This window comes from Atractosteus spatula, chromosome 14, assembly GCF_055471065.1.
Source record: "Atractosteus spatula isolate fAtrSpa1 chromosome 14, fAtrSpa1.hap1, whole genome shotgun sequence".
NCBI classification, from domain to species: Eukaryota; Metazoa; Chordata; class Actinopteri; order Semionotiformes; family Lepisosteidae; genus Atractosteus; species Atractosteus spatula.
In genome coordinates this window covers 9481713-9507889 of record NC_142719.1, presented here as the reverse complement: position 1 = coordinate 9507889, position 26177 = coordinate 9481713, and the positions used below count along the sequence as shown (strand labels likewise).

Sequence of the window (26177 nt, the reverse complement as noted above, 5' to 3'; positions counted from 1 at the left end):
GACATTTCTGTGGTTTATGGAACTCCTGCTGTGCACAAAGGAGATTGTCTCTGGCCTGATTAATCTTTGGAGCTCTGCTTGCTTGAAATCCTAACAGAGCCTAAATAAGAGGCCTAACTAAGTTTAAAACCTTCTCAAAATAAGTCTCTTTAATAGCTTTTCTCTCAATTCTTCCTCTCCTGGAGAAACATCACTCAGTTAACACACTGATTAAATAACTCCTCGGGACACTGTTTCTCAGAAGAGTAAGTTCTGTTACCATTACCACTGTCCCACAGAGAGTTCTATTCCAATCATAAATATTGATTGAAACTGTAGTATTTCTATTCTGGCATTTTCAAAGAAATGACACCAACTTTTCCCATCCATTTTCAGTAACTGATTTATCCCTAGAAGGTCACAGTAATCCAAGTCCTACCTCAGAACACAGGGCTCAAGGTAAAACTACACCCTGCTTGGAATGCCAGTATATTACAAGATATAGATAAATTACATGAACTGAAAGTACACCAAAACAAAGAAAAACTCGAACTAATTTTTCATTTGTTGGCAGACAAAACCCTTAATATTTTCCAGAAAATGTTTATTTACATATTACAAACAAAAATAAAATTCAGACTGCTTGCCTCGCCTGCTACCTTAATTGATCTACAGTGTAGGTTCAGAATATGTTGATTTAAACATTGGTCTCCCTTTAGGCCCTGAGCAACTATACTCAGTGGATCAAAAGGCAGATTTTTTTTCTCCACAATATTTCTTTCCATCATAGCAAGGTCACTCCAGGTGACACAAGTGTGGAATTTTAAAACTTGCTAAGAGATGCTGCATTTCTAAGTACAGACGTTCACTCTGTAATGTGATCAGTTCCATTCTTTTCAAATGGAGTATTCAAAGGACCACCCTAATCTTGCTCCCTGTGACCATATGGTAGCTTAGCGGAGTACTTTATTAAATAGTACTGTAACTGACCAGACATTTTCATGCTGTTTTGTTTTAAAAAATGCAATTTCCAAGGTATATTTACAAATACCTCTTTCAATTGCAGAGCTCCATCAAAGAATGCTCAGTTCACTTTATAGTAATTTACACATCAGTGGGAATGAAAACGAGTAGACACGGGGGTCACAGGGATCAGAAGTGGAGAACCCTGATCAAGGCTGACTGACCACAGAGGTTCTTTATAACCTTTTCCAAGAGTCCTGTTTTTCAGCCTCTTCCTGGCTCTTTTCCACCCATTCTTGTCTTCAAAAGCAAGATGGAGGAAGTGCAGGTCAGCATGCCTGGCTGTCCCGAGTGCGTTTTGGTGGGTTGGGAATGCCCTTCAGTCTCGGGGGTCCTGGCACTGGTGACAGCTCCTCATGTCGTCAGAGTAGTTCTCGATTTGGATGGTGGTGGTATGGAAGTCAAACTTGGCCTGTAGCACTTGGCTGGCCTCTTTCAGCACAGCCTGGCCCTCTGCGTCCTCCTCTGTAATGACAGAAGCAGCTGAATCAGAAGAATACAGAGCTGTGGCTGGCAGGACCCATGATGCACCAGTAAAAACCTCCCCCATTGCCGAATATGACCACTTAGCCCAATATCCACAGCTTTTCAGTCAATTTACCTCCATTTCAAAATACTCAGCTTCCAAAGAAGAAAATCTACCATGACAACTAACGTACATTTACAACAGATCACAGAAAACTACAGTTTCCCCCCCCAAATTAGATCAGTAAAAAAACTGAAATTTATATTTCAGTTCTGAAAACCTATTCCTTTGGAAAGCCAGGGAGCTCACCAACTCAGTTGTTTCGAAACCTCACAGCACATGATCTGAATTTGCAAGACACCACAGAATAGAAAAACTGATTTCAGGTTAACAACGCTCCATCTGGTGGCAGAGGTACATAACTGCAATTTTAGTGCTGGAGATTCTGAAAAGAGGATCTGAGGCCCTAATGAGGAAATATGCAAATACCAAAACCTACAGCCTGTGTATTTTCTACAAGGTAGTTTTTAAAGGCAATGTTATATGTGTCCAACAGATTATTAGTAACAGTGTCAAACAGTGATGGACAAGTTACTAATAATCTACAACAATGATTAGCCAGAGCGCATCTTCCATTTTACCTGAACTCTCGATTACTGCATTGGTACGATTTCCAGGTTTATTGACACTGAAAAGCCTTGCAGGGCCCCATTTTTCAGCCTTGACTTATAGTGAAACACGCAAGTAATTAATAATTGTAACTCCTGACCCCAGCAGATAAGCAGCATAACCTGCATATAATATGTCCCAATATCGATAGCAATATGCAATGCATGATCTTTTTATAGCCAGTTTGAGTGGCATTTAATACAGTGTTTTTCCATCCCAAAGGACCTCCCAGACTCCTAAAAAATAATAGAGGAACCACTTTATCCACCAATGAAGTGCACCCCCCACCTGAGTAACACATGGATGACATTTGCGCCAGCAGCCACACTACACAGCAGATCAGATGGAGAAGCAGAACTGCAGACAACCACACACCAGTCTGCCACATGTCCAATCAGCCCCCATCTCATGTGGTTTTGTACCACTCAAGCAAACCACTCACTGCACGGTTATATCACTCATGCAGAAAGCCCAAGACACAAGTAGTGCAAAGTGCAAACCTAAGGCAGGAAAACAATGCAAGACCTCGTCACAGGGTGAAACATTTAGAAAAAAAGTCAAACCAAGTGTTTAGAATGCAAAAAAAAAGTGGTGTTGCATATTTTACTGCTTGTGCATGTTATCTTCCACAGTTGTTTAAAGACTAACTTGACAGATCATGGTTTTGGATATTACTCATTAAGCACATGTTCTCAATGTCACATTAAACACCTTGAATCTTCAGTGCTTTTATTACATATTATGTCACTGAAGACAGTTACCTTTGCTTAGGGTAAAAATGTGTTCTGTTCTTGGTGCAACATCCATAAATCCAAGAAACACTTCAGGGAAAAGCCAAGAGGAAATTTAAGGGGTTAAGAAGTTAAATTGATCAAGAAAGACACTTACTAATGGCGATGTGGACAGACAGCACTGGCTGGTTGACAGTGAGAGCCCAGATGTGGAGGCTGTGCAGGGCCTGGACCCCAGGAATGGACAGCAGAGTGTCCTTCACATGGTTGAAATCCACCCCTTTGGGGGTACCTAGGCAGAACAAAAACCTAGGTCAGATATGGCTAATGTATAAACTAGACATTTCTAACAGAAACAGAACAAGAGATCTTAAGCCATATATTATCTTCCAAAACATGTTTGCAAATGGCAAAAAGGCACCACAGTGGTGTTTTGATTTTGAGATCAAATACAAGACATGCACACAACCACTTTATCCGATTACCCATGTAGAAGTCATGAACTGTAACTAAATAGGTTCTAAAGTAAGAAAATAGTAAGTAAAAGTAATTGTAAGTAAATAGGATGCTAAAGATTGAATGCTATACAGTCCCACATTATAAATAATCTGCTTGTACAGACAGCTGCATGTTGGTTAAAATTCCAGGTCTGTAAAGACAGACAACTGACTGAGGAACCCTGGCTTACAGCAAAGAAATATTCTGATCATTACACTTTGGTCTGGTTATATGGTGGACTGATACACTGTTTCCCTGCTTTCAATTTCATTATCTGCCACACCTATACTCCTTCACACTCCATCTCAACACTTCACCAAAAAGTCTTACCTTCCATAAGTACTCGCAGGACATCCCGCAGGATGGACAACGTGGTGAACAGTACCAGGACAGAGAACAGGAAGGTGCAAATGGGATCAACGATCTTGTATTCTGGCTGGAAGGCACAGAGACAGACACCGTGGTAATGTTTCTGGTCTAGTGCATCATTGAATAGATGTTGTTAATTATGGGAACTACATTTTGATCATTTATATCTATTAATCCTTCCATCCACACACACAGACAGTCAAGCACACAATCCAGGACTAATTTTCCTAGAAGCCAATTAACCTACAAGTGTATTTTTGAACTGTGGGAGGAAAGCTGAGCACCTGGAGGAAACTCACACAAAATACCGGAATTGAACCCAGGGTCCAGTGCTGTGAGGCAGCAATGCTAACCACTGTGCTACCCCAGTACTTTATTTAATTTATAAAGAACTGTCTTGAATTCTCAACCCAACAGTAATGAAGTTTTAAAAACCATGGTTAACCTTACTATGGAACATTCATGTCAAAATCAGCTTTCCAAAAGCTAGAACCCATTCAATCATTATCACAAAACTGAAAGCTGGCTAAGGTCACAGCAAGCAAGAGCACATCCTGCAAGCACAGAGCACAAAGTGGGACTAAGTGCACACAACTGCTCTCTGCCTTGATGGGCTATCAGTCTGTTGAAGGACCACATACAAAGGAACAACTGAGAATAAACCTAGCTAGCTTGCCTTTAGGATCAACCAGGTGGGTGGAAACAGGAGGTTGCTGGACAAAACCCACATGAACAAGGGAGAACATACAGACACCTTAGGCCAGAACCAAAACCATGATCGCCCAGGCACTCAGACACTTTCTTCTACTAATGATCGGATTGCTTCACCTGGACTCCAAAATTAAAACAGAAATAATCTTTGTTTGTAGTTTTATAACTTGAGGTTTTCGACAGTCACGAGTCCTATCATTTTCTTTTTAAATCTCTACATTCATACTGAATGCTTCATAAAGGTGTTGAAAAAAAATAAACCAGCTCTTTATTATACCTTAAAGTAAACGATATAGGCTGCCACCAGAATCCCGAAGCTCTGCAGCAAATCCCCAATCACATGTATGTAGGCTGCCCTCACACTGGGGTTCTGCTGGTGGCTGTGAGATGCATTGTGGGACTGTGGAGGACTGTGTGCCCCATGGCCATGTCCATGAAGGTTTGTTGACTGATGGAGGGTGATTCCCATTCTGCAACACAAGACAGTTTTGTAGTCTCTGCCCGGGTTTTTTTTGGCTTTTTTGACCGTTCTGCAGGTTCGAGAGGGATTTCCACTTACATGATGTTGACGGCCACAGCGCAGCCCGATGTGATGAGCATGATTTCCCCCTCGATTTCAAACTGGTTGGAGAGGATCCTCTGCACGGCCAGATACACCAGAACCCCTGTCACCACCCAGATAGACAGCACAGACAGCAGCGCTCCCAGGATCTCTGAGGGAGACACACATTGCAGGCATCACTCACAATTGCACAGTGAATACATCTGCAGCCAGCTGGAGTTCTGCTCATAGGGGAGCGCTCAAGGTTCCTTTAAATGTAAAGTCGATGATCGCAGCCCATAACTCATCAAGTCAAGAGTTTACTCCAATTTCTGTAGAACTAACTGAACTGGACCCTTTATACAGCTGGTTGGACAAACAGGCTGGCACTGTGTTGGGGATGATCCTTGACCCCATGGAGGTGGTGGCTGAGAGGAGAATGCTGACCAAGCTCACAGCCATCATGAACAACACCTCTCATCCGCTTCATGGCACTGTTACTGGGCAGCGGAGCACTTTTAGCAACAGACTGCTCCAGCTACAGTGTTCAAGGGAACGTTTCCACAGGTCTTTCCTCCCGGCGGCTGTCAGGGTGTATAACGCTGCCCTAGGCTAGGACTGTTAGCCCTTCATTTGCTCCTCTATGGACAGCATGTTTGCTCCATTGTACTTTTTGGACAATCAGTCTGTATAAACCTATGCACATTTTGCACATATTTTATTGCTTTTACAGTGACTATGATCATCACATTTTGCACACACCTATGTATTTATTTTTTTTATTTATTTTGTTGTCTTTTGTTTTATAACTATTCGGATGTCTGTTTTTGCTGGTCTTGGGCTGGACTGCTGTAACACATCAATTTCCCTACGGGATTAATAAAGTATTATCTATCTATCTACAATTAAGGCCAAGCCTCCTGCTAAGAGTGAAAATGGTAAGGTCTTTAAATGCTGCTGCATAATGGATTCATAATCGATTCATATGTGCTACAAAAGACTTTACAATCACATGCTTAATGCTTCACAGGGACATACACAAATGACAACAGTTATGACTAGATTATGAAGCTATTATGCAGGGTTACTGTAAACACAGCACTGTGTAATGGATTTGAATCCACAACCCCGAGGTAAGAAGCCCAGAGTCATCACCACTGTTCTCTAAATCAGTTCATCTTGATTCCCTTTCACGGTCAGCACCTTTATAGGGAATGGTAGAAAAGCATTCAACAAAGTCTGAAGCTTTGACTCTGTTTTGAATTTCATGCACATCAAAAGAAAAGAAAAAGGAGAGGAACAAACAAATGATCATCTATTTCAAGAAACAAAATTGCATGAGGGTTTCACATTACAGGTGCAGATCTCAAATCAAAGTGTTTAGGATTTGTTGCATTTCTTTTAGAACACAGACTGATAATAAAATGAATGTGTATGTTGTCTCCTGTTCCATCTCAATAGGCAGAGACTGCCATCGTTGGGGTACTTTTAAAAGGCAGACTGATTCAGCAAATAACTCCGATTACACAAGGTAAAGATGACGAACAAGGAAACAGAAGCAGCAGCACGCCCAGTAGCTTTAAGTCTGTTCTCAGCTCTCCCCTTTCACCTACGGTGCACCGCTCACCTGCACGGTGCCAGCCGAAGTTCATGGTCTTCGTGGCAGGCCGGGATGACATCCACAGAGAGAAGAGGCTGATCAGCATGCTGGCAAAGTCAGTCAGCAAATGGGCTGCATCCGTCATAATGGCCAGACTGTGAGCTAGGTAGCCCCCTAAAGGAACAGAACAATCAGACCCCTGGATGGACAGACCCTTACGCTTCTAGGAGTCAGTATTCAAACGTGTCAGAAGACGTGGGGCTAAAGTATAATAGACCATCAGAGACCCTTTCTGGTGCAACTATATCCATTTGGGTACACACAGACTTTCAATTACTTATGCTTTATCCTTTGCATATGGAACATACAGAAATATACAGTGGATCAGGAAATAAAACTGGATTATGTCACTTAAATGGTCGATGCAAAAGAAAAGTCAAGTGACCATTATTTTCATTTATTTTCAAGATTTTATCCTTTTTAAAGGTAAAACCCACAAATGTTAAATGCAAGACATTGATAAGAGGAGTAATTACAACTGAACCATTATAAATAAAATTTAGAAGCTCTGTTATTAAAAAAAATAAAAATCCACTGTTTCTTTGCCTTAAAAGGGCTCTTTTACAGTCATTAATATCAACAGCACATGGCAATTTAAGTGTTACTGAGCAGGGGGTTTTGCAGAGCTCTCCTTTTGCCTTCACTGACACACACAAGATTAGTGGACACCTAGGTGTCTGTCCTTTGTCCTGCTTCACCGGGGACAGCATTCTGACCTGGGCCCACTCCATACCTCTTTCAGCCCCAAGAAACGATCAGTGTGCAGAAATGAAAAAGCATGACCTCTGTAGAAAGAGCCGTGTGTAGTTTCTCTGAACCTTCAAGATGAACTCTACAAAAAACATCTGTGATCGTTGTACCCCCACCCCAAGGAAAAGCTTTTACTATGGCCCTGGACATCCTACCCAGTCCTTACCCACCACCTCGCCGATGATGAAGACCAGGCACACTGCGGAGGCCACATACAGCTGCAGGCGGGCCAGGCGCTTCTCGCGCTCCCCGCAACGGGCCTCGCCCAGCTTGGAGTGGCAGTGCTGCTGCGACTGTCCCTGCAGCTCCACCGTGCTGAGGTCATAGGGGAAGCTGTTCAGGGTCTGCCCGCCAAATGCCTTGTAAGGGCTGAGAGAGACAGGGAGGAAAACAGGAAGTGTGAGACGGGCGCTGTGCCCTAACCCCCCCCCCCCAAAAAAACGCCTGGGATTCAAAATAAATTACGGAAAATTGAGAAGATGGTCATAAATAGTATTCCCAGGGTGTGCATAATATACCGACTGTTTTATTTCAATATCATCAATATCAAGAGGAGACTATGATCATTAAGTTACAGTGCTGATCAGTTACTGCTTGTAACTACCAAGCAAACACCCTTATAACAGTGTAAGACAACAGGCTAAAAAGGAACGGATAATCCTAACAAATCTCAGTGCGAATGCGTGCCAGACACAAACATCACAACGGGAAATAGATTTTAAGATGATACTTAAGATAACCAAAAAATGTGTTTATATTTGTTGAGGTCCTTAATCCTAGTTGATATCAACACCTGTGCTCTATACTCACAGAGAACTGAGTGAGCTGAACAGCACCATTTTATTTTATACTTTTTAATGTGTTAGGGAATGATATTTGAATTTTACATTACTTTGAGTGAATTTATAAAGTTCAATATTTCCAAAACGTCAGAGCAAATTTTGTGATTGTATTGAAACACAACAGTACACCTGTGGAAGTTATTTAGAGAAGCACAATAATCCTTTTTCTCAGGGGGCAAGCGCGCCACCTGGACGCCGGTCACTACCACACTATTTTGACGAAATGATTGAGTCTCCCCTTTAACTCTGTGGCTTTTCTATTATATATATATAAGCATGAGTTACTGAACAAATTACAGTGCTCTGTCCTTTTGTACGTGACAATCTATTTCTACTAAAACTGGAAACGCAAGAATGAAATAACACCTAAATCATTTAGAGCAGGCAAGCGTACACCTATCACACACAACCGTGCACATATTTTAAGCTCTACATCATTCATCATTTAGCACCAGATGAAATCACGCCAGAAGCTCTTAGATTTTAAAATCAAAATAAACCCACAACACTCACTTGGAACGGGCTTCTTTGGTGAGCTCCCGATGTCCCGACAAAAGGCTAGTTTTCTCATTCACGTTATCCATTTTGCGTTTGTAGATTTAAACGGTTATTACTCGAAAATAAAGCTGATTTGGGGAGAAGTGACCTTTTGTAAACCCTCGAAGAATTATAGCATAACAATCAGTAAAATGTCGTATTAAAAAATATAAAAACGTGGTTTGACTAGTAATCACCGAAGAGCAGGTATTGCGCCCCGCCTGCAAACCTCCCTTTTATCTTATTTTGGGTTTTGAACCGTGTGAACTTTTTTCTCCCGGCTCGGCCTGGTTGTTCCCTGGAGTCGTGTGCAAAATATCCCCCCGCAAGACTTGATTTCACATAAAACTGTACGATACCCGTTTGCTAGGATGGCCGGATGTGGAAAACTTTTTAAATTTCAAAGTAGTTAACCGTACATAAACGTCTTTATTAAAAGCATGCCGAAATTAAACTTTTTTTTTGCTTAAATCTTTTAGCAAATGGCATTTTTAATTCCATGACTGGATTTTGCACTAGCAAAATGAAAGATAAGACGTTATTTCCTCCAAAAGGCAATCATGTCCTCTTAAAAAAAACACCAAGTCATACTATTCGAATCATCTTGTGAAATTAACGTGCATCTGGGGGAAGTCTTTATTACGAAAGAAACGCTTACCCTGAAGTTGGCAAATATCGTGGAAAAATCTCGAAGTAACTGAGTGAACTCAAGACCACATTTCGGCCATATCCTCGGAATCACAAACTATCAAATTTAGAGATTGCACTTGTCAAGTTCCGCATGCTAAAAAAAGCCGGATGATGATGCCCCTTAAAAAAATATATACATTAGACAGTTACGGTCATGTTTCATTTTAAGCTTCATATACTTTTGTTTAGAAGCGATTAAACGTTTTTTTCCTGTTATGCAAGTGGCTATCAGACTCCATGTGTCTGACTCGCAGAGGTAGAAAAACCTAGTTCTGAGAACTACAAGTCTCTGCTAAATGGAGCATGGCTTCTTGTGCTTCATTCTTTTGGCAAGAATTGCGTGTAAGATAAGGAGAGTTCTGGAAGCAGGATGCACGATCGTCAGTGAACTATTTATTTTAATACCATATGAAATTGTAAGGCTGGGGTGTCATACATGAGCAATAATTTAACTTCTATATCCCTATTTCCCTTTCGAACGGTGCCCTTGTTTTTTTTAGCGCTGGAATTTGTGGAGGTCTGGACAACGGGATCAGTTTGTCACTAGAAATCATTTCACAACACCTCTTGAGTTTAGTGCAAAAAGCAAACACAAGGTCGTGTGGAAAACGGGTATTGCGACTTTAAAGGTTGTGCAAGAAAGACATCGTGGATATTGAATGGATGAGAGGTTTTCCATACCATATACAGCTTTCTATTCGGTGGACCAGAGACAACTCCAATGTTGCTAAACTATATTTTAAGAAGTTAATTTAAATTCTTGCCATTTAGCTGACTGTTTTAAATAAGCTCACATACTTATTATACTATTTCTATATTCAGTTTACTCATGTACTGTATAAAAGTCACACACGAATGAAAAAAAAACGTTGTAGTTGTTAGTGTTTCAAGTGTAAAGCTCAGCAAATACAATTTTATAACAGCCCTCTTATTCTCATTGTCTCCAAACCTGCAATTCAAGTCAAAACATGTCGTCATTACACCGCCTCTGGAGCAGTTCATGTTGATTAATGGCACAACCGCTATAGAAAACTTCTAGCAATTCGTTGTGCAAACAAGCCTAACGCCCCTTCCCAGAGATCTCAGTTCTCACCTCATACACAATCTGGCCAATTCTCCCTTTCAACAGAAGGGGGCTGTGGGTGTGTGACCTCACTAAGGAGGCATGTAAATCATTCCTGTGTAGTTTCAAGGCTCCAAATAAAGAAAAAAGTCAAACTGCCAACAAATTAACACCACTTTATTTCACTGTGCAATGATCACAAAATTCATTTCTTCAGTGCAACATGTGGTTACCCCTGAATACGTCTCATAAACATATCAAATACAGCTATCTCATAAACTGTTCAGACAACCTAACCAGATATCCATCTTGACTACAGTCCTACAGCCTGTTGCATTTAATCTGCACATCCTTCTGTCATTCAAGCATTGCAATTCCATGTAGGTAGTTTTTGACATGTAAACAAATGTCAGTATGTCATTTTCAAGTTCATTAGTGTTCGTAACATATTTTTTGCAGTTAAAAATATGTTCCCCTTGACCTCATATACAAAACAAAGTAGTATAAAATGTGCAAAATGATCCATTTTGCATCAATATAAAAAGAGTCCTTCTTTCAGGAGCTGCGCCAGTTTGATCCATGACTGGGTCAGCTAAAGAAATCCTGTCTTGTGCTCAAAGGTCTTTCACAGCACCAACCACAGATGACGCTGTTGAGCGGGAAACCTCTGTCTTAATCATCTTGTCTTGAAAACCAGGGACTATACTTATTTGCTGAAATATGTAAGGATTTCAGGAACTCTCTAGTTTATTGCTGAAACATATACAGAGCTCTGTTAAAGGGAAAAATTTTGTCACCCTGTTCTCATCGTCAGCTGGGATTGATTTGAGCATTTCACTTAAACTGGAAGTGTGCAATCCTGGTCCTGGAGGGGCTGGTGTGTCTGCAGGTTTTCAAAATATCTTAAAAGCAGCAGCACCTGAAGAGCTGGAGGAACCCGTTAAAGTGGTCCAGTTAAGCCAGTAACCAGCTGGTTTAGCTTTTTAAGAAATGAACTGGAATGAAAAGATGCAGACTTGCCCTCCAGGACCATGACCGTACACCCCTAACCTAAACCATGTTGTTCCCAATTTCAGACCATCACACCATATGCCAAATAATTTGCATATTGAAGACCATAAATCGTCTACTCCAGATATTGTAAAGCACTGTAATTCTGATACAGTGCATATTTCTGATTATAAAAGCAGCCAACTTACACACCAATGTAGACCCCCAGTCACATGAATAGACGTCTTGTAGCAAGCCCTGAGCGTGCAGTTCAGTCCCATAAATTACCTAATCTTAACCTCAATTGAAGGTGATCTTGCAATAAGAATGGAATGGGATTGGGCTGCAAACCATCTAAAATCTAATGGAACATGTTCAGATATTCTTGCCACTGCCAGAGGCATATTATTTAATAGTGGTTCTTAAGATTTTGGCCTGTGAGTATGTTTTGTACATCAATCAATCAAAGATACCACACTCAGAATATTTACTTCCAAGGTTGTACCATTTCTTAACCTTGTGCAGCTGAAGTGGAGAGATTTCTTGGTGTGGAAATGGCCAGATGTTCTCTACAGTGCATTCCATTTACAGTTTAACTCTGATGGCCTGTGTTTCACTGCCAATATCATTTGGAAATAATTCTGTAATGGTCTACTACAAGGGATCAGCAAATATGGAAGTAGTTTCTTGCTGTGTCTTTGGAGATGATTAGGAAATAGTTTAAATCATGCTTATGTTTTTAGAATGGTTGCCATTCAAATGATTCACAGTGTCATACAAACAGTAGTCCATACATAGTTACAATTCTTTCTATGGCACCCTATCCAAAATTATTTTAATCACAGCAAAATAGTTCCTCCTGTTCATTTATGTAACAAGCCTCTGTTTAAACTGACCTCTTGGCATTTCAGTATGGACAAGCCATCACATGATGAGATAGTCAAAGAATGTTTGTTGAATTCTGTTGATTCTGTTGGCTGGTGACACTTTAACAATGGGTTGTTCAAAAATCAATATTAACCACTGCAGGTTTCTTAGCTTTGATAAAAAAGCATCACACCAGTACACATTCTTCTTATTAAACAAGCACAGTTAATTGCTGTGTAGGACACACCTATCGAAGAAATTCATGCTGAAATAAGAATGGGAAAGCTGTGAAAGATGTGAATGGCTTTGAAATCTTTGATCTGACTTGTTCTTAGCTGTACATGTTCCAGAAACTCTCCTGAGTTTGGAGTTTGTAAACCCCTGAGTTATTTGCCAACCCCCTCTCTTGTGTCATTTTTCATGTGTAGACAACACCTCCTGACATCACCCTGTGAGTCTTCGTCCAATTGCTTTCGCTCTTAAAGTCATCCAGCTTGCTCAAGTGTTTCCTTGGGAACTCCTTTACAGAGCACCGTTTAGAAAAATCAGTCTTGACCTGTGAGTATAAGGATAAACAATCATTTGTCTGAGATCAAGAGATATTCTTTTTCATAGAAAATACACACAGTATACTGTATACTGCAAAGGAACAAGCAAAGGTTTATTCCACGCAGAAAAGAGACACAACTTTTCGGTTGTGGAGCATTCTTCTAAAAGTGAAACGCTGTGTCTCTTTTCTTTTCAGCATGGAAGAAACCTTCACTTGTTCCTTTGCAGCCTCCGCCTGCTGATCCAGCTACCTACTTGAACTTCTGCATACTGTATATACTGCATGACTTGTCTTTTATTCTGCAACATGTTAGACCTGTGCTAGCCGATGTAGAAAATATTGTTTTCCAGGTGCTACACAAATATAATAAAATGTATACCCAAATCATTAAAAATCTAACAAAGCTTCAAAGGCTGGTCCTGATTTGAAATTTTAAAGAACGGTAAGCCACAGGATATACCTGTTGTTTGATCTTCTGATGGCTCCTCTCCCCCTTCCTCTTCCTCCTCCTCTTGCTCCTCTTCATCGTACTCCTCATCATTTTCTGCTTGTATAAAAATATTTAAATTTGTTATTTATTTATCTGAAAAAAACTGCTTGAGGGTCAGAGTATGTATGAATAAAGAAGCACATAGACACATTTCGTGAAAGTAGTTCAAGTAGGAAGCTGCGTCAGCATGTGTAGGCTGTAAAGGAACAAGAAAAAATGTATTCCATGCTGAAAAGAGAATAAAAGAAACACACCTGAATGAGACTCCACAGCCGAAACAGTGTGTTTCTTTTCTTTTCAGCATGGAATAAGTCTTTACTTGATCCCCCACATTTAGAGATTAGGTGGAAGTGTAAAGAGAAAGAAAGGGCTTGAGTATTTCCTGTAAGAACTACAGTACCTGTTCCAAAGTCCATGGTTCTGAGCATTGCCTCTATGTGCTCAATGTTGAGGATGAAGTGATCCATGTTCTCAAAGCCAGGCTCTGTTCTCTGGATCTGTGTCTGTTTGGAAGCCTCTGTCATGCTGAAAAGAGAGGAATAAAGGTGAAGGCTTAGTATACATGTTACCTGAAAGAACGTACTCTCCCAGAATTTTTTGAAGTAAGAAAATGAAAACAAGGAAGAACTCACTCTTTAAGGAGCTGTTTAGCATTCTGTGCCACAGGAAATCAGTGGAGTGACAGAAAAAAGAAACAGGTATAAAGTTGGATCAGTACAGAGTGCTACGGAAAATAGGAACAGAGAGTAAAAATACAAAACAGCATTTAATATTACTTTTCATTTACTGAAACATTACACCATACCTGCCATGTAAACGTGCCATTTCCTTGCCTCTTTCCTCAATGTATACTTCTTCTACTCAATAACAAAATTTGTAATTTTCCAAAACGTTTGTCTGTATCCCCATGCAGATCACAACAAAGAAAAAATTCCTTTGCACCTCAATCGTTTAACCAACCCCCTTTCTCTACAACTTCACAGTTTAATTAGAAATGCCAGACTTTCGATAGCAAGACATCCTTCTGATTTCTCTTCAATGGTTGTTTTATACTCATTTTCAAAACATTTTTCTTGTAAAACCCATCTGTTGTTTCATTTTCTTCTGGTCTTAAACCAACAGTGATTTCCAAATCACTACCGTAGTTGTCTCTTTCTTTGATTCACAACAACTCATATCATTATAATTGTTTTCAGAGTGTACTGGTAAGACTCTCAATTAGCACTTAATGCCCTGTACATTTTAAAAACTGCAACCATGGTGAGTCCAGAGTCCATACCATTAAGAATGTTGCCACTGTTGGCTCTTCCATAGAATGGATGGCTGTCTCCACCAGTTTGGAGCTCCCGTCCAACTGCTCCTTGTACTGTTGTATTAGGGAACGCACGTAGCTCATCTTCTCTTCCTGCTCCTGGCTTATCTTCAGCAGCATCTCCCCTTTCCTCTCCTCCAGGATGGCATAGAGCATGTCAAAGTGCTCGCTGAGGGTCTGCTTCTGCCGTTGGCTGTTCTCCTGTGTTTCACAGAGAGCAAACCCGTGGTGTGCAGGTCTGTCAAAGCAAGCTAATCGATCACTGCAACCTATGAATCAATCCACCAATACGATTTATATTATACTGTATAGCTCTTGTTAGCACCGTCTCGAAACATGTTACAAAGCTGGCAAGCAAAAACCCTGCAAATCATTCGTAATGTCACTAAGACATCCCTAACTTCTGCTTTTCATAAACAATCAATAATTGTCAGCTTAATTGTCTAATTCAACTGTCTAAAAAGTCTCTTGGATTTTATTTACTTCTCTGATAAACCAGGAGAGAACTATTGAGTTTAAGTTTGAGAGTTTTCTATATTAACATAAGGCAAATGACTGTGTTTCATGTAAATTCACCCATAGTAATGATCAGACATCTGTATGCTACTTTAACAATTACAATCCTTTCTCATTGACACAAAGTTTTAGTGAAGTAGGAGAGGACAGAAGAATAAACGGGGCCTCAGCAAATAACATTCTGATAATTCTTCCCAGATAACGAGCAAGCACTGGGCCACTGCTGGAGCAGCACTTCATTAAGCCAGCATACTTATTCTCATGTGCACAGTTTAGCCTAACCCACTACTATGGCAATGCTTGTTGGTTATCTGGGCATCAGCACCTGATGTACTGCATGTACAGTATTATACTGAAGTTCTAGGGATATGTCATTTTGTTAAGGGCTTGTTTATTACATTCTCTGACACAGACAGCCACACAGGTCTTTTTAAAAATTAAAAAATCAGTGGTTTCAAATGAAGCAAGACCTGTCTGGAAAAATAATACAGTAATTGATAATGATAAGAGGTCAACCTGGGACCTGGATAAACCAGAACCTGGGCCATCACCATTTAGTGCCGTGCAGTCCACCTGGAACTCACCTCGATAGTTCGGCAGGTGTCCTCCAGCTGGTTCATGATGGCCTGAACTCGGTCGTTGCCTGCCACCAGTGTAGCAATGCCATCACTGAGCTCCGTCTGCCAGGGCAAGATACAGTGTGAGCTGAGCATGGTGTTGCCAGAGGTGCCATTAATTGAGGTTCTTCTTCACGGACCTGCCACAGACCTGCTTAGAACACTGCCAAATGCGAATTGGTAATGGATAGTGCACAGGCCTGACTTATATCACATGTCATATGGCTCTGTTTAGATTGATGCTTTAAGTGGAATAATTAATGAGAGGCCACTGAATAAACCCAGAACCCCTTTCTGTTGCGCAGCTTGAATTCCCTGGGAACAGAAGGGGAACAGGACCTTTAACAATGTCACTTCAAGTAGATGAGCGATTGTAACACAGAAATCAAACATCAGCTCTTTTGGGTCTTGGGTTTATCTGCCTTACTTGCTAAATGGGACAGCATTTAAGCATTCGCTGTGGATATCAGGACTGTGTTTTACACCGGCTTTAGGTCAAATACCCCTGAAGGGGGTAGAGGGCTGGTGCGCAATCACTCTGTTGGTTACAGCATGTTGTAGATATACAATTTTAAGGGCGAGCGAGTAAGCTCGAAAGGGAGAGTTCCGTTCTCTTGTTCAAGGAGAGAAAAGGGTTTGCACTTGAGCCGGAGTGCTGCTGGCAAGGTTCTGAGGAGCAGATGCATGAGTACCTAACATAGGGTGTTGAATTAGGAAACTAATTAGCAAGTTACTGCAGGTTCACACAGCTGTCAGGGATATAATCACATATAACTACATTCCCTGTCATCTTGGGACCTCTAGTGGGGACTAGCGGAGTCACAGGATGAGGGATAACTCCGCTGTGTCACGCAGTGATTTTAAAGACTGACTCAATTGGAGGTCTGTTACCCAGAAAGCATTCTGTAGACTTGAGATAAACCTGTTTTGTGTAATACATTAATCATCAAGTCACAAGTGCCCTTACTGGTTGAGCCACTCGGACAGCAAAGACACTTGCTCATAGTGTAGGCTGGGCTCTATGAAGCAGCTCTAACATTTTATTTTGAGCCAGTGTATCAGCTGACCTTGCTGAGATTCATATGCCAACACTTAAGACATCACAGAGAGCAAATGTTTAGAGATTTTGTCAGTACTTATTGCCTACACCAATAATAAATATACTTTTAACTGTATATACTTAATGAATATCTGTTATTATGCATATATTAAGCAGAATTGGTCACAGTGCTACTGTGAAAGTTCTGGGATTAGTTGGACAGGGCTCTCTCAGCTGGCAGACAGTGTTTCCTGTGACTTGCTGGGTGTCTGCATTCTTACAATGATGTTAATGAAAACTGTCAGCACCAGCTCTAGCAGTGAAACTGTGGAATTTGTAGAGTCAAGATACTGTATATAAGTCATTGCTTGTGAACCATTCACAGATGTTAATAACAAGTAAAAAACAATTCATAAAAAGGTAACAGTGCTTGGACTTGGACTGACTTGGATTAGAGCCACTGTTAAGCTCCCAGACTCTCCAGTGGTATGTTTCTTGGCTTTTCTTTGTGAATCTTTGAATAGATACTGTAAATATTGTTTAAATCAGCAAACATGATAATGCAGACATGAGAGGGTGGTCAGAGGCAATGGAAAGCTGCTCAGGAGACTGAGGGGAGTCAGATATCCTTGCTGTTTAAAGGGCTGTGTGTGCTGGGCATGGTTACGTGAAAATTTAGCCCCTCTGAGAATAGCAGCTGGTGGAGGAAGCAGGCAAGCCCATCTGGGGAGATACTTCCAAAAATGCTGACTACTCACATAGCTGTCAGTCAGGCTGGGGTGTACACACACAATGAGGCCTGCAAGCAGCATCATGCTGACAAGAGAAGACACACTCCCATAAACCATCTTTGCAGTTGGTTTGCAGCCCACTACTAAACTTACCCACTTGCTTAATACCTTTGACCTCCTAACTGTAATCATGCAAAACGTCATTTGCAGGGGTTTAGGCACTGGGTATCTTAACGCATTATTCCTGGCTCATGGTTGCTGTTTGAATGTAATTATATACTCAGTCCGAGTATGTGGCTTGTGTCAGGTCTGTGTCAGGTGGGATGTTCCTCTGTTACAGAATTTACAAGTGATCAATGTCAAAGTACAGTATGAAAGCACTTCCCATAAATCTATTCAGAATAGCATTAGTTTTTATTGATATTTCAACTCACAAATTCTGTCTGTTTTGACAGAGACGTGTTTATTTTTTGTTGTCATTTCTTGATCTATTCAAATTACAACCAAGGACAAAGCTTTGTTCACCCTTTGCAACAAGAACTCTTTAGGAGACTTTTCGAAACCCTTTTCAATTTCTGACACTCTCCTCCATATGATTTTTTGTGACTCAAAAGGATTAAGATACAACAGCAACGTCTGCAGCAAGGACTCGAACCTGCAACCCATCTGTCTGAGCTTACCCACTATACAAGACCACCTAAAACATTAACAAACATAAATATAAATGTGGGATCTATAATCAACACCCTTTGTTATAAATGTTCCGCTATTTCAATATTTAAGGCAGAGGATATAAGGGAAACAATAAGAGGCCATGGAGATGTGTGGTTTGCAGGGCGGTTCCTGGTTGGAAATACAGTATCTAGGGAGACATCTTCATCGATGGCTGGTTGGGCAACTTGAGCTTGAGATCTGTGGGCTTAAGACCCAGCAAACTGACCACTGCTGTAACCTAAGTTTAGCAGAGGTATAGGAACTAGCTAACACTCCCTATAACAAGACTGTGCACAACATGATCAGGGTATAGGATGCTTCAGACCAGTGAGGGAGAGATAACTTGGAGGCTATTTCATACTCAGTGCTGAAACAAGGTCATGGGGTTCACAACTGGAGACTAAAAGCAAATAAATTTAGATAGAGAATAGGAAATGATTTTTTACACAAACGGCTGTGGGTATCTCGAATAGGCTTCCAGCCAAGTGGTTAAGATCCAAATTCAGGCTCCCTTGAGATGGGTGAAATTTTAATTGTATTCACTTAGCTACAGTAATATACTACCAATGGTGTATTATAGGCCAAATGTTCTCTTTGCCTTTGTTACACTTCTTATTATTTGTTATGCTCCTTTTAAGGGACCTTTCACCTCACTAATCCACTAAAGATTAAAACAGGTCAAGACGTTAGGGATTTTGGGGTAGTTTTTGTAAGAATGTTGGCAAAACATGGAAAATGAAAACATATACCATTCCAATCCAACTGTAGTTTTTAACACGGATGTGAAAGTTTTAGAGAAGAGTCATAGAAGAAAACACAGAATGTTAGACTCCAGGAATATGAAAGACTTAAAGAAGATGGAATTTAAAACAAAATGTTATACTCCATCACCTTTAGAGCATTCTCTCCATACACATTCAACTTTAGACAGAAGACTAGACCACCTTTAATTTCTGCTATGAAACATGTGAAACAGCAACCAAAGGAAAAAAGTGGCATATCTTTTGTTGCAGTGGCATCATTCATTTACCTCATAAAGAGTCCACCATATCTCTGACACAAACAGCCTCTCCTGCATGTCTGATAAGGCCTCTCCTTCAACGCAGGCAGTTGTCACACTGTCACTCGCTAATTTTAACCTAAGCTCCAATGGCCTTGCATGGAAAGTCTCAGTGACCTCTGGGTATATATAGTCACTGCAGCAGGCATTCCACGCCACATGCAGATATGTGACAAATTCCTCTGACTGCCTCCTAGTTTACAGTAACCAAAAAGAGAGGGACATCACTTCACTGTCTCAAGCTAGCAGTGCACAGACAAGAACACAAAATTCTTTCTAATTAAAATAATGTCAGAGCATGAGGAAGTTTCTTGAATCCCACCAGATGAAAATGACAATGAAGTACAGATTTACAGTATGATGACTCCTTAGCTTGAAGTGCTGAATGGCAGTTATTCCCAATGCAGGTGCACCACACTGACAACATTATGGCTTTGTGCATTTTCAAGACTGACCACCTGTTACTCATACCAATACCACTTGGCACCAACCTCTCACCCACACATTTGTTTAAAATGCTACAATGAAGCAAACGTCTCCAATGCAGGTGTAAAAAGTCTCTCAAGGAGATTTAAGTGAAAACCACAGATTTTAAGTTAGTTTTGTACAGTTCACAGAATTGTTATTCACCTGATACTACTTTTCCTAGAGTATTTAGCACTACATATGGAACAGATGATTAGATAAAACTATCCTTTAAGTGTAACAGCTTTCTTATATAACTGAGAAATAATACATCTGTTAGGGGGGATTCAGATTTAGAGGAGTTTAGTCATAATTTTATTGGTTCCTCAAGCAAACACAGACACCAGAGGTCTGAGTCTGTGTTTCCAGTTGTACTAAACAAGATTACTTATTGCAACAACACATCATCAGTAGAATAAAACTAACCTGTCTCATGATGTTCTAAAACCCAGCTGAATATACAGTGCTTAGAGAAGCACAGGAGGCATGAATTACTGATAAAACTACATATTTTCTATCTATGATGTTCTAAACACTAGTTTGCTAATCGGTAACAACTAATACAGATATATGGCATTTATGAAAAATCCATAAAATAAAGCATTGTTAACAATCATTACCTAAGTGCATCTCAATACCAGACTCCAGGATTGATTGGTAACTGAAATCATGTCTCTAAATAACCCACCTACTGTTTTTTCTCATGTTTACCAAATACACATCCCTTTTCACTTGTAAAACTATATTTTAATCAACAATAATGCTATTAATATTTTTAGCCTTTTCATTTGATCTCTTGATCTCCTGACTGTAATCAGCCTACAGTCTCCATTAATGCGATGAAGTAAGAACAGTTGTGAGGGGCTTTTAAGTTTTGGTAGAGTTTTGACTTGGGCACAGGACCCCTCACTGAAGGGAGAGTGTACCTTTGGGTAAGCAAACCCATTAAATCCCTATAAAATGCATCCACCATTTGTATGTAATAAAAAGGTAATGCTAATGTGTGTAAGTCAGTTTAAATAAAAACATCAGTGAAATCAAAAATAAGAATGATTTTTGCTGTTCTTGGGCACATCTTGAAGATGTGGGCCCTCACCTTTTGATGCTGGTAGACATTCTGCAGGGGTGACACCTCGCAGTTCTTGTGAGCTCCAAACACTTTGCACATGGAGCAGGTGGGCACCTGGCAGGTCACACAATAAATATTGATCTTCTCATCCTCATGCTCCAGACACATGGGCTGGTCTACTTTCTTCAGTGGCCTGGGGCTGAGGGAGATAGGAGAGATAGGAGAGACAATAGGGAGACAGGAGAGACAATCTTAGACATAGGCAAATTAGATCAGACACACCTACAAAATCTAGCAAACAGTCCAGACTTGGGGTAAGAGTAAGCATGAAGTAGCTTTTAATTATGAACCATATGAATGAATCAGCTATGACTGTTTCGTTAGAGGAGCTATTTAGAGATGCCAATAAAACTGAACAGCAGATGTTTGGATCGTGGCTGGAAACTGGGGTACCAGGAGAAAATTCACTCAAATATGGGGAGAACTCACAAACTGCATGCAGTCTTATTCAAACTCAGGAGTCTTGAGCTGAGAAGCAACCACGCAGTGCCATTTACGTACACACATTAATTCGAGTTTATTTCAATTAAAAATTAACACACAGAGCTAGTAGGAAAATAAATCTAGATTTTGAGAACAATACGATCCAGATAACTCTTCTGCAAACTACTGCAAAAAGATGAAATACACTGTGTGCTGTATTTAAACACTGCTGTTATGGCTGAATTTCAGGGTCTGTCTTTGCTGTTGTACAGCCGAGTTGCAGGTTAATCCAGGCTTGCTCCTTTTAAGGCCCTGCTTTAAATATCACCAAGCTGCAAGGACCTTGGTGTAATCTGACACTGCATCGACCTGCTGTCACTTGCTCTCCTCTCCCAGTTTCTCTCAAGCACTCTTTATTAAAAACTGCCAGAATAACAGAGACAAGCCTTAGACACAACAGCTTGAAGGAGACTGATACACAGACTGAGAGAGCTGGGAGACAAACTATAGCCAAGTCTGGAGGAGTGATAGTCAACAGAGGATCATTAAACTGTCATGGCATAACCAACTGCCAGTAATATTACAGGTCTATTATTCTTCTTTAGACTTTGTTTTATTATATACAACAGAGGTGGCTATCTTCTGTTTAGCAAAATTAATCAGTCACCTTTGGTCATCAGTTTTTACAGACTTGCAACATTTTCATTAGGATCAATTCAGCAGGTTCTCTGGTCCACGCATTCAGAAACCAAATGGAGCAAAGCCTGAAACACCCCACATTCCCGATGGAACAGAGCTAACAAAAAGAGCACTCATACACTGGCCTGTACTTTGCTGCTGTAATGACAATGTCAGTTATATTCACCACAAATGGATTTTTCTTGGTTGTGCTACATGTAGGTGTACCAAGTACTGTACCGTGACTGCGTTGTGTGTCCGCCTTCTTACTTGGCAGTTCCTTGTAGATGTTAATGTTGTCCTGCAGCAGCAGAATCAGTTCTACCGTGCTGTACTGTAAACACCGTGCATGTGGTCACACTGTACAGTAGCAAGCCATTCTCTGCAGCTGTTGCTCTGACCTGCTGCTCTCCTGTTTGTAGATGTCGATGATGTTCTCCACCAGCAGATTCCTCTGCAGGCCGTAGACCCCGTGCCGGTCCAGGACCACCTCGTGACGACATGATGGACACCGGAAACGGCCTCCCGAAATATTAGTACCACGGGACGTCCAGTACGGGTTTGCAGCCTAGAACAAACAAAAATGTGGAATCAGCAAGCCAGCAGGGGAGCATCCCGTGGGCGTTAAATGTCAAGGCAAAGTGGTCCCATTGCCGATACTTGCTGGCAGGCACAGGCAAGGTGTGTCTCATTAAAATATTCAGAATGTCAAGGGACATTCTAATGGTAAGGCACTGCAGTCCCAGTATAACTTCTTCCTTTTTTTTTTTTAAGAATCTCCCATCACTGGTTTCTACACAAAGAATGGGACTCTGTTGTTAATTAACAACACTTCTAGTTTCTTGGAAAGGGATCCCAAATAAAATTCCAGTATTATCATTATTAAAAAAAAACTTGATGGTTCTGGTTCTGAGTTACAACCATGGTTGCTGTAAATGAACACTGAAAACGGATCATGTCATGATGCTGAGAGACACAAAGCAGGTTAACACTGAATTTTAATAGGCACAGCAATTTTAAAGAACGCGCCTTGTGCTACAGTATGCTCGTCTGTCAATGTGCTACCACACTTTAAGTCAGCTGTGTACAAGGAGCTCTTCTTAGGGCTTGGTACTGTCACCACTCCTCCCAGTGGGAGTCAATTGCAAAGGGGCTACAGCCAGCAAAGTGATCTACTCCCTCCATACTGCAGCAAACAGCAAGTGTTTACAAGCTCACTGTAACCATACCACATTCTATTTTTGGGTTAATAGAAATGCTTGGGGTTAATGTGACCACAAGCCCAGAAAAACACTGGGAAAGTCATTCTACCATAATCTGATTTTATATACCACCTTTCAAGATCTCTTTACGAATGAACAAAACATTCTAAATTCAAATCTAACTCTAACTGTAGAGTATGTTCAAATAAAAAAATACATTAATGAATACAGAAGTTTATTCTTTTTATTTTTGTCTTATATGCAATACTGATTAGAGTATTGATAGCACTGACACTGTAGTAGTCAAACCTTGGTCAGTATCATAAGGTATTTCCAATTATAAACAGCCATTTATCAAAAGATCAACTACTTTCCTGTCTCTGTCCTTATTTATAGCTAATACTAGCTAGATACTACCTTTGATAGCTTATACTAATCTTACTGTCTTTGCAACCTTTTTCCAAAAACTGTACAGTAACTATCTGTTATAATGAGAGCTTAACCGATTATGCTGTTTAGGTCCTTAAAACATCAAATGGAAAACCTATGTTTGATTTATGGTATAACTCTGTAATCCTTTGCACTTGTCGTGTCACTATGAACTGGACTAAAAAACTGAGATGCCGAATATAAATCATATACAGTAAGTGTGGATTTCAAATTGAAAGCCAGCTTGTTTTACATGGTCAGGTTTACACAAGCATCTTAAGGGGAGAAGATGAGACTGATTTTAAAACAACAATTATGGGAACAATGTGTATTTCAACTGCTTGGAGTGTCTGCGACATAATAGCATTTCATTTTTACATGCAAGATCTTACATGAATATGAGCTATAAATCAGCTCCAATATGTCTTCTGTTGCTTATATCATATCCTCAATTAAAATCTTAACATTTTTCTCAAATAGAACTATTCACGGAAAAGCAGATACAATATTAAATCAAACAGACATTTCAACACACCACAGAAATAGACCCATGCAGTCCTTGATGACCTGCTTTAACAGCTTTTGTTCTCTCCACCTAGTCACTTGTCCTTCCATGGATAAGGTGAATGGCTCATTCCAGGACATCAGTCATTTTATTATTCTAGCTGAAAGACTATAGAAACAAAGCACATTGTATCCTAAGACAACCTTTGTGTTCTGTTCAGCGTGAATGGTAACACATTTGGCAAGCCAAAGGCTAGACTATCCTTCTCTAAGGCAATCCTGGAACTACTTTGCATGGGAATTCTGGTTCTATTTTGGTGGCTACGACCCGCATTGCCAATCTTACAAATGACCACATAAAAAATCTGCTTCTTGCATTGTCCAGTTTTTGCAGACAGCCTTTGGACAAATAGAACGAACTACCCAAGCCAGTAATTGATACTTTGAATTGTCTTCTTCTGCATGAAAAAGATTCCTTAAGAGCTAAATTAAAGTGTGTCATTAATGTTAGAAGCAATAGATTAAACCATTGCATGGAATTACACTGGGTTCTGATTCCAGTATTTAAAATCACTTTTTCCTGACAAATAATCTTCACAGGATAGATGCATAGCTAGGTAGCAGAAAGTATGTGCAACAGCATGAGTAAATAAAAATAAGTGACTAGCAATTGACGTTTCTCTACATTCTTACTGCGAAGACTAAAATTCCGGTCTCCAGGCACTGAGGTACAAAGCTCACCTGAAACACATCATTGGCACATTTTCGACACAGGTTGTGTTGGCAAGGCAGAATGACCACAGGCTTGGAGAAGATCTCCAGGCAAATGGGGCAGATCAACTGCTTCTCCAGGTTCTCCATCCTGTTGGACTCCTGGATGATGCTTGATTGGAAATCCATGTCCTTAGATTTATAGTTGTTTAAACAGCTCCTTGGCCTTTTTTCACACCCTTTTCCGGGAGAAGAAGGAAGCTCTTTTTTGTTATAACTCCTCTGTCTTTCTGAATCATTGCAGGCATGTGGAGAGTTTTGCCTATCACCCAGCGTCAGGCACTATTTATACCCCTGGATGGAGTCACTTGATCCCCAGCCCTGCTCCTGTGCATTCCTGGGGTCTGATAGCTAGCCTAGAAAAATCAGCTCTCTGCCTGTCCTTATCACATGCTGCCCTGAGGAATGCCTCTGCAGGATATCTCTCGTAGAAACCCTTAAAGGGATAGATTACAATAAATCTGGTCATTTTCCCTGTAGTTGGCTTATTTCACACACCGCTGTGTACAGTATGTTCTTAGTGATTCTACAGGGTCTCGAAGAAAGCTCCTACTGTTTTGTTTTGTATGTATTGCTTATGCTGAGAAAATCATGTTAGTTTGCATAGAACATTCATTAACAATATCTTACCAATACTTTTGTGAACCTATGAATATGGTACAAGATTGTTTCTTCTTTAATACAGAAACATTTACTGTAGAATATGTGCACCATCCACTGTGAGAATGTGTGTCACTCTTGACATGAAGGCCTTGTCAGGTAGTTGCATACAACAGGTCTTCTATAAAGCCAAATACAACTCATCATTTGCACATGCATTCCTGTTTGCTTTGTCTGGGTTGTACGCCCAATAAAAAAGAGTTACACTTACTTGAATCTCGAGAATATGCAGGCTGAAAACAACCAACAATGTATAATCTTGAATTGAAATGACCTAATCCTCAAAAGTCTTAATCAACAGTTGACAAAGGGGGGCAAAATTAAAACTGGGCCAAATTAATCTGTGAAAGAAATAGAGAAACACCACTTCTCCTGCATTTCACATGCGTCCTAGAGCACAGCAAATTCATCACAAAATGTTTAGGTGTTCCTCAAACCCTAACCCTAACCCTAGCTCGGGCACTCCTGCAACACATATAAAAAAACTTGCATTCAAAAGCT

At 40.4% G+C, this 26177-nt stretch overlaps 2 protein-coding genes across 2 annotated transcripts; both read right to left on the bottom strand.

The window, feature by feature from the left end:
• Nucleotides 1–568: 568 nt before the first annotated feature.
• LOC148820577 (proton-coupled zinc antiporter SLC30A2-like) lies at nt 569–9740 on the bottom strand. Its single transcript, XM_088932470.1, has 8 exons — nt 8753–9740; nt 7564–7766; nt 6615–6761; nt 5006–5159; nt 4724–4916; nt 3697–3802; nt 3026–3160; nt 569–1467 (listed from the first exon to the last, which is right to left on the bottom strand). The coding sequence occupies exons 1-8, from the start codon at nt 8821–8823 to the stop codon at nt 1322–1324; spliced, it is 1155 nt and encodes a 384-aa protein (XP_088788596.1). The 5' UTR covers nt 8824–9740; the 3' UTR covers nt 569–1321.
• A 945-nt stretch (nt 9741–10685) lies between these two features.
• Nucleotides 10686–25273, bottom strand: LOC148820576 (E3 ubiquitin-protein ligase TRIM63-like). The gene is made up of 9 exons (XM_088932880.1): nt 24987–25273; nt 22512–22678; nt 20977–21148; nt 15839–15934; nt 14706–14939; nt 14059–14081; nt 13827–13951; nt 13397–13480; nt 10686–12942 (listed from the first exon to the last, which is right to left on the bottom strand). Exons 1-9 carry the CDS (start codon nt 25143–25145, stop codon nt 12932–12934), a joined length of 1071 nt encoding a protein of 356 aa, XP_088789006.1. The 5' UTR covers nt 25146–25273; the 3' UTR covers nt 10686–12931.
• Between the last annotated feature and the right edge of the window lie 904 nt (nt 25274–26177).

Coding starts and splice junctions, on each gene's coding strand:
- LOC148820577 (XM_088932470.1), bottom strand. CDS start 8,823: ATGGATAACGTGAATGAGAAAACTAGCCTTTTGTCGGGACATCGGGAG. Junction 6,762..7,563: donor CATCATCGGCGAGGTGGTGG/GTAAGGACTGGG, acceptor CTGTTCCTTTAG/GGGGCTACCTAGCTCACAGT. Junction 5,160..6,614: donor CTTCGGCTGGCACCGTGCAG/GTGAGCGGTGCA, acceptor TGTCTCCCTCAG/AGATCCTGGGAGCGCTGCTG.
- LOC148820576 (XM_088932880.1), bottom strand. CDS start 25,145: ATGGATTTCCAATCAAGCATCATCCAGGAGTCCAACAGGATGGAGAAC. Junction 21,149..22,511: donor TACAAACAGGAGAGCAGCAG/GTCAGAGCAACA, acceptor TATCTCCCTCAG/CCCCAGGCCACTGAAGAAAG. Junction 15,935..20,976: donor ATGTCTACCAGCATCAAAAG/GTGAGGGCCCAC, acceptor TTGCCCTGGCAG/ACGGAGCTCAGTGATGGCAT.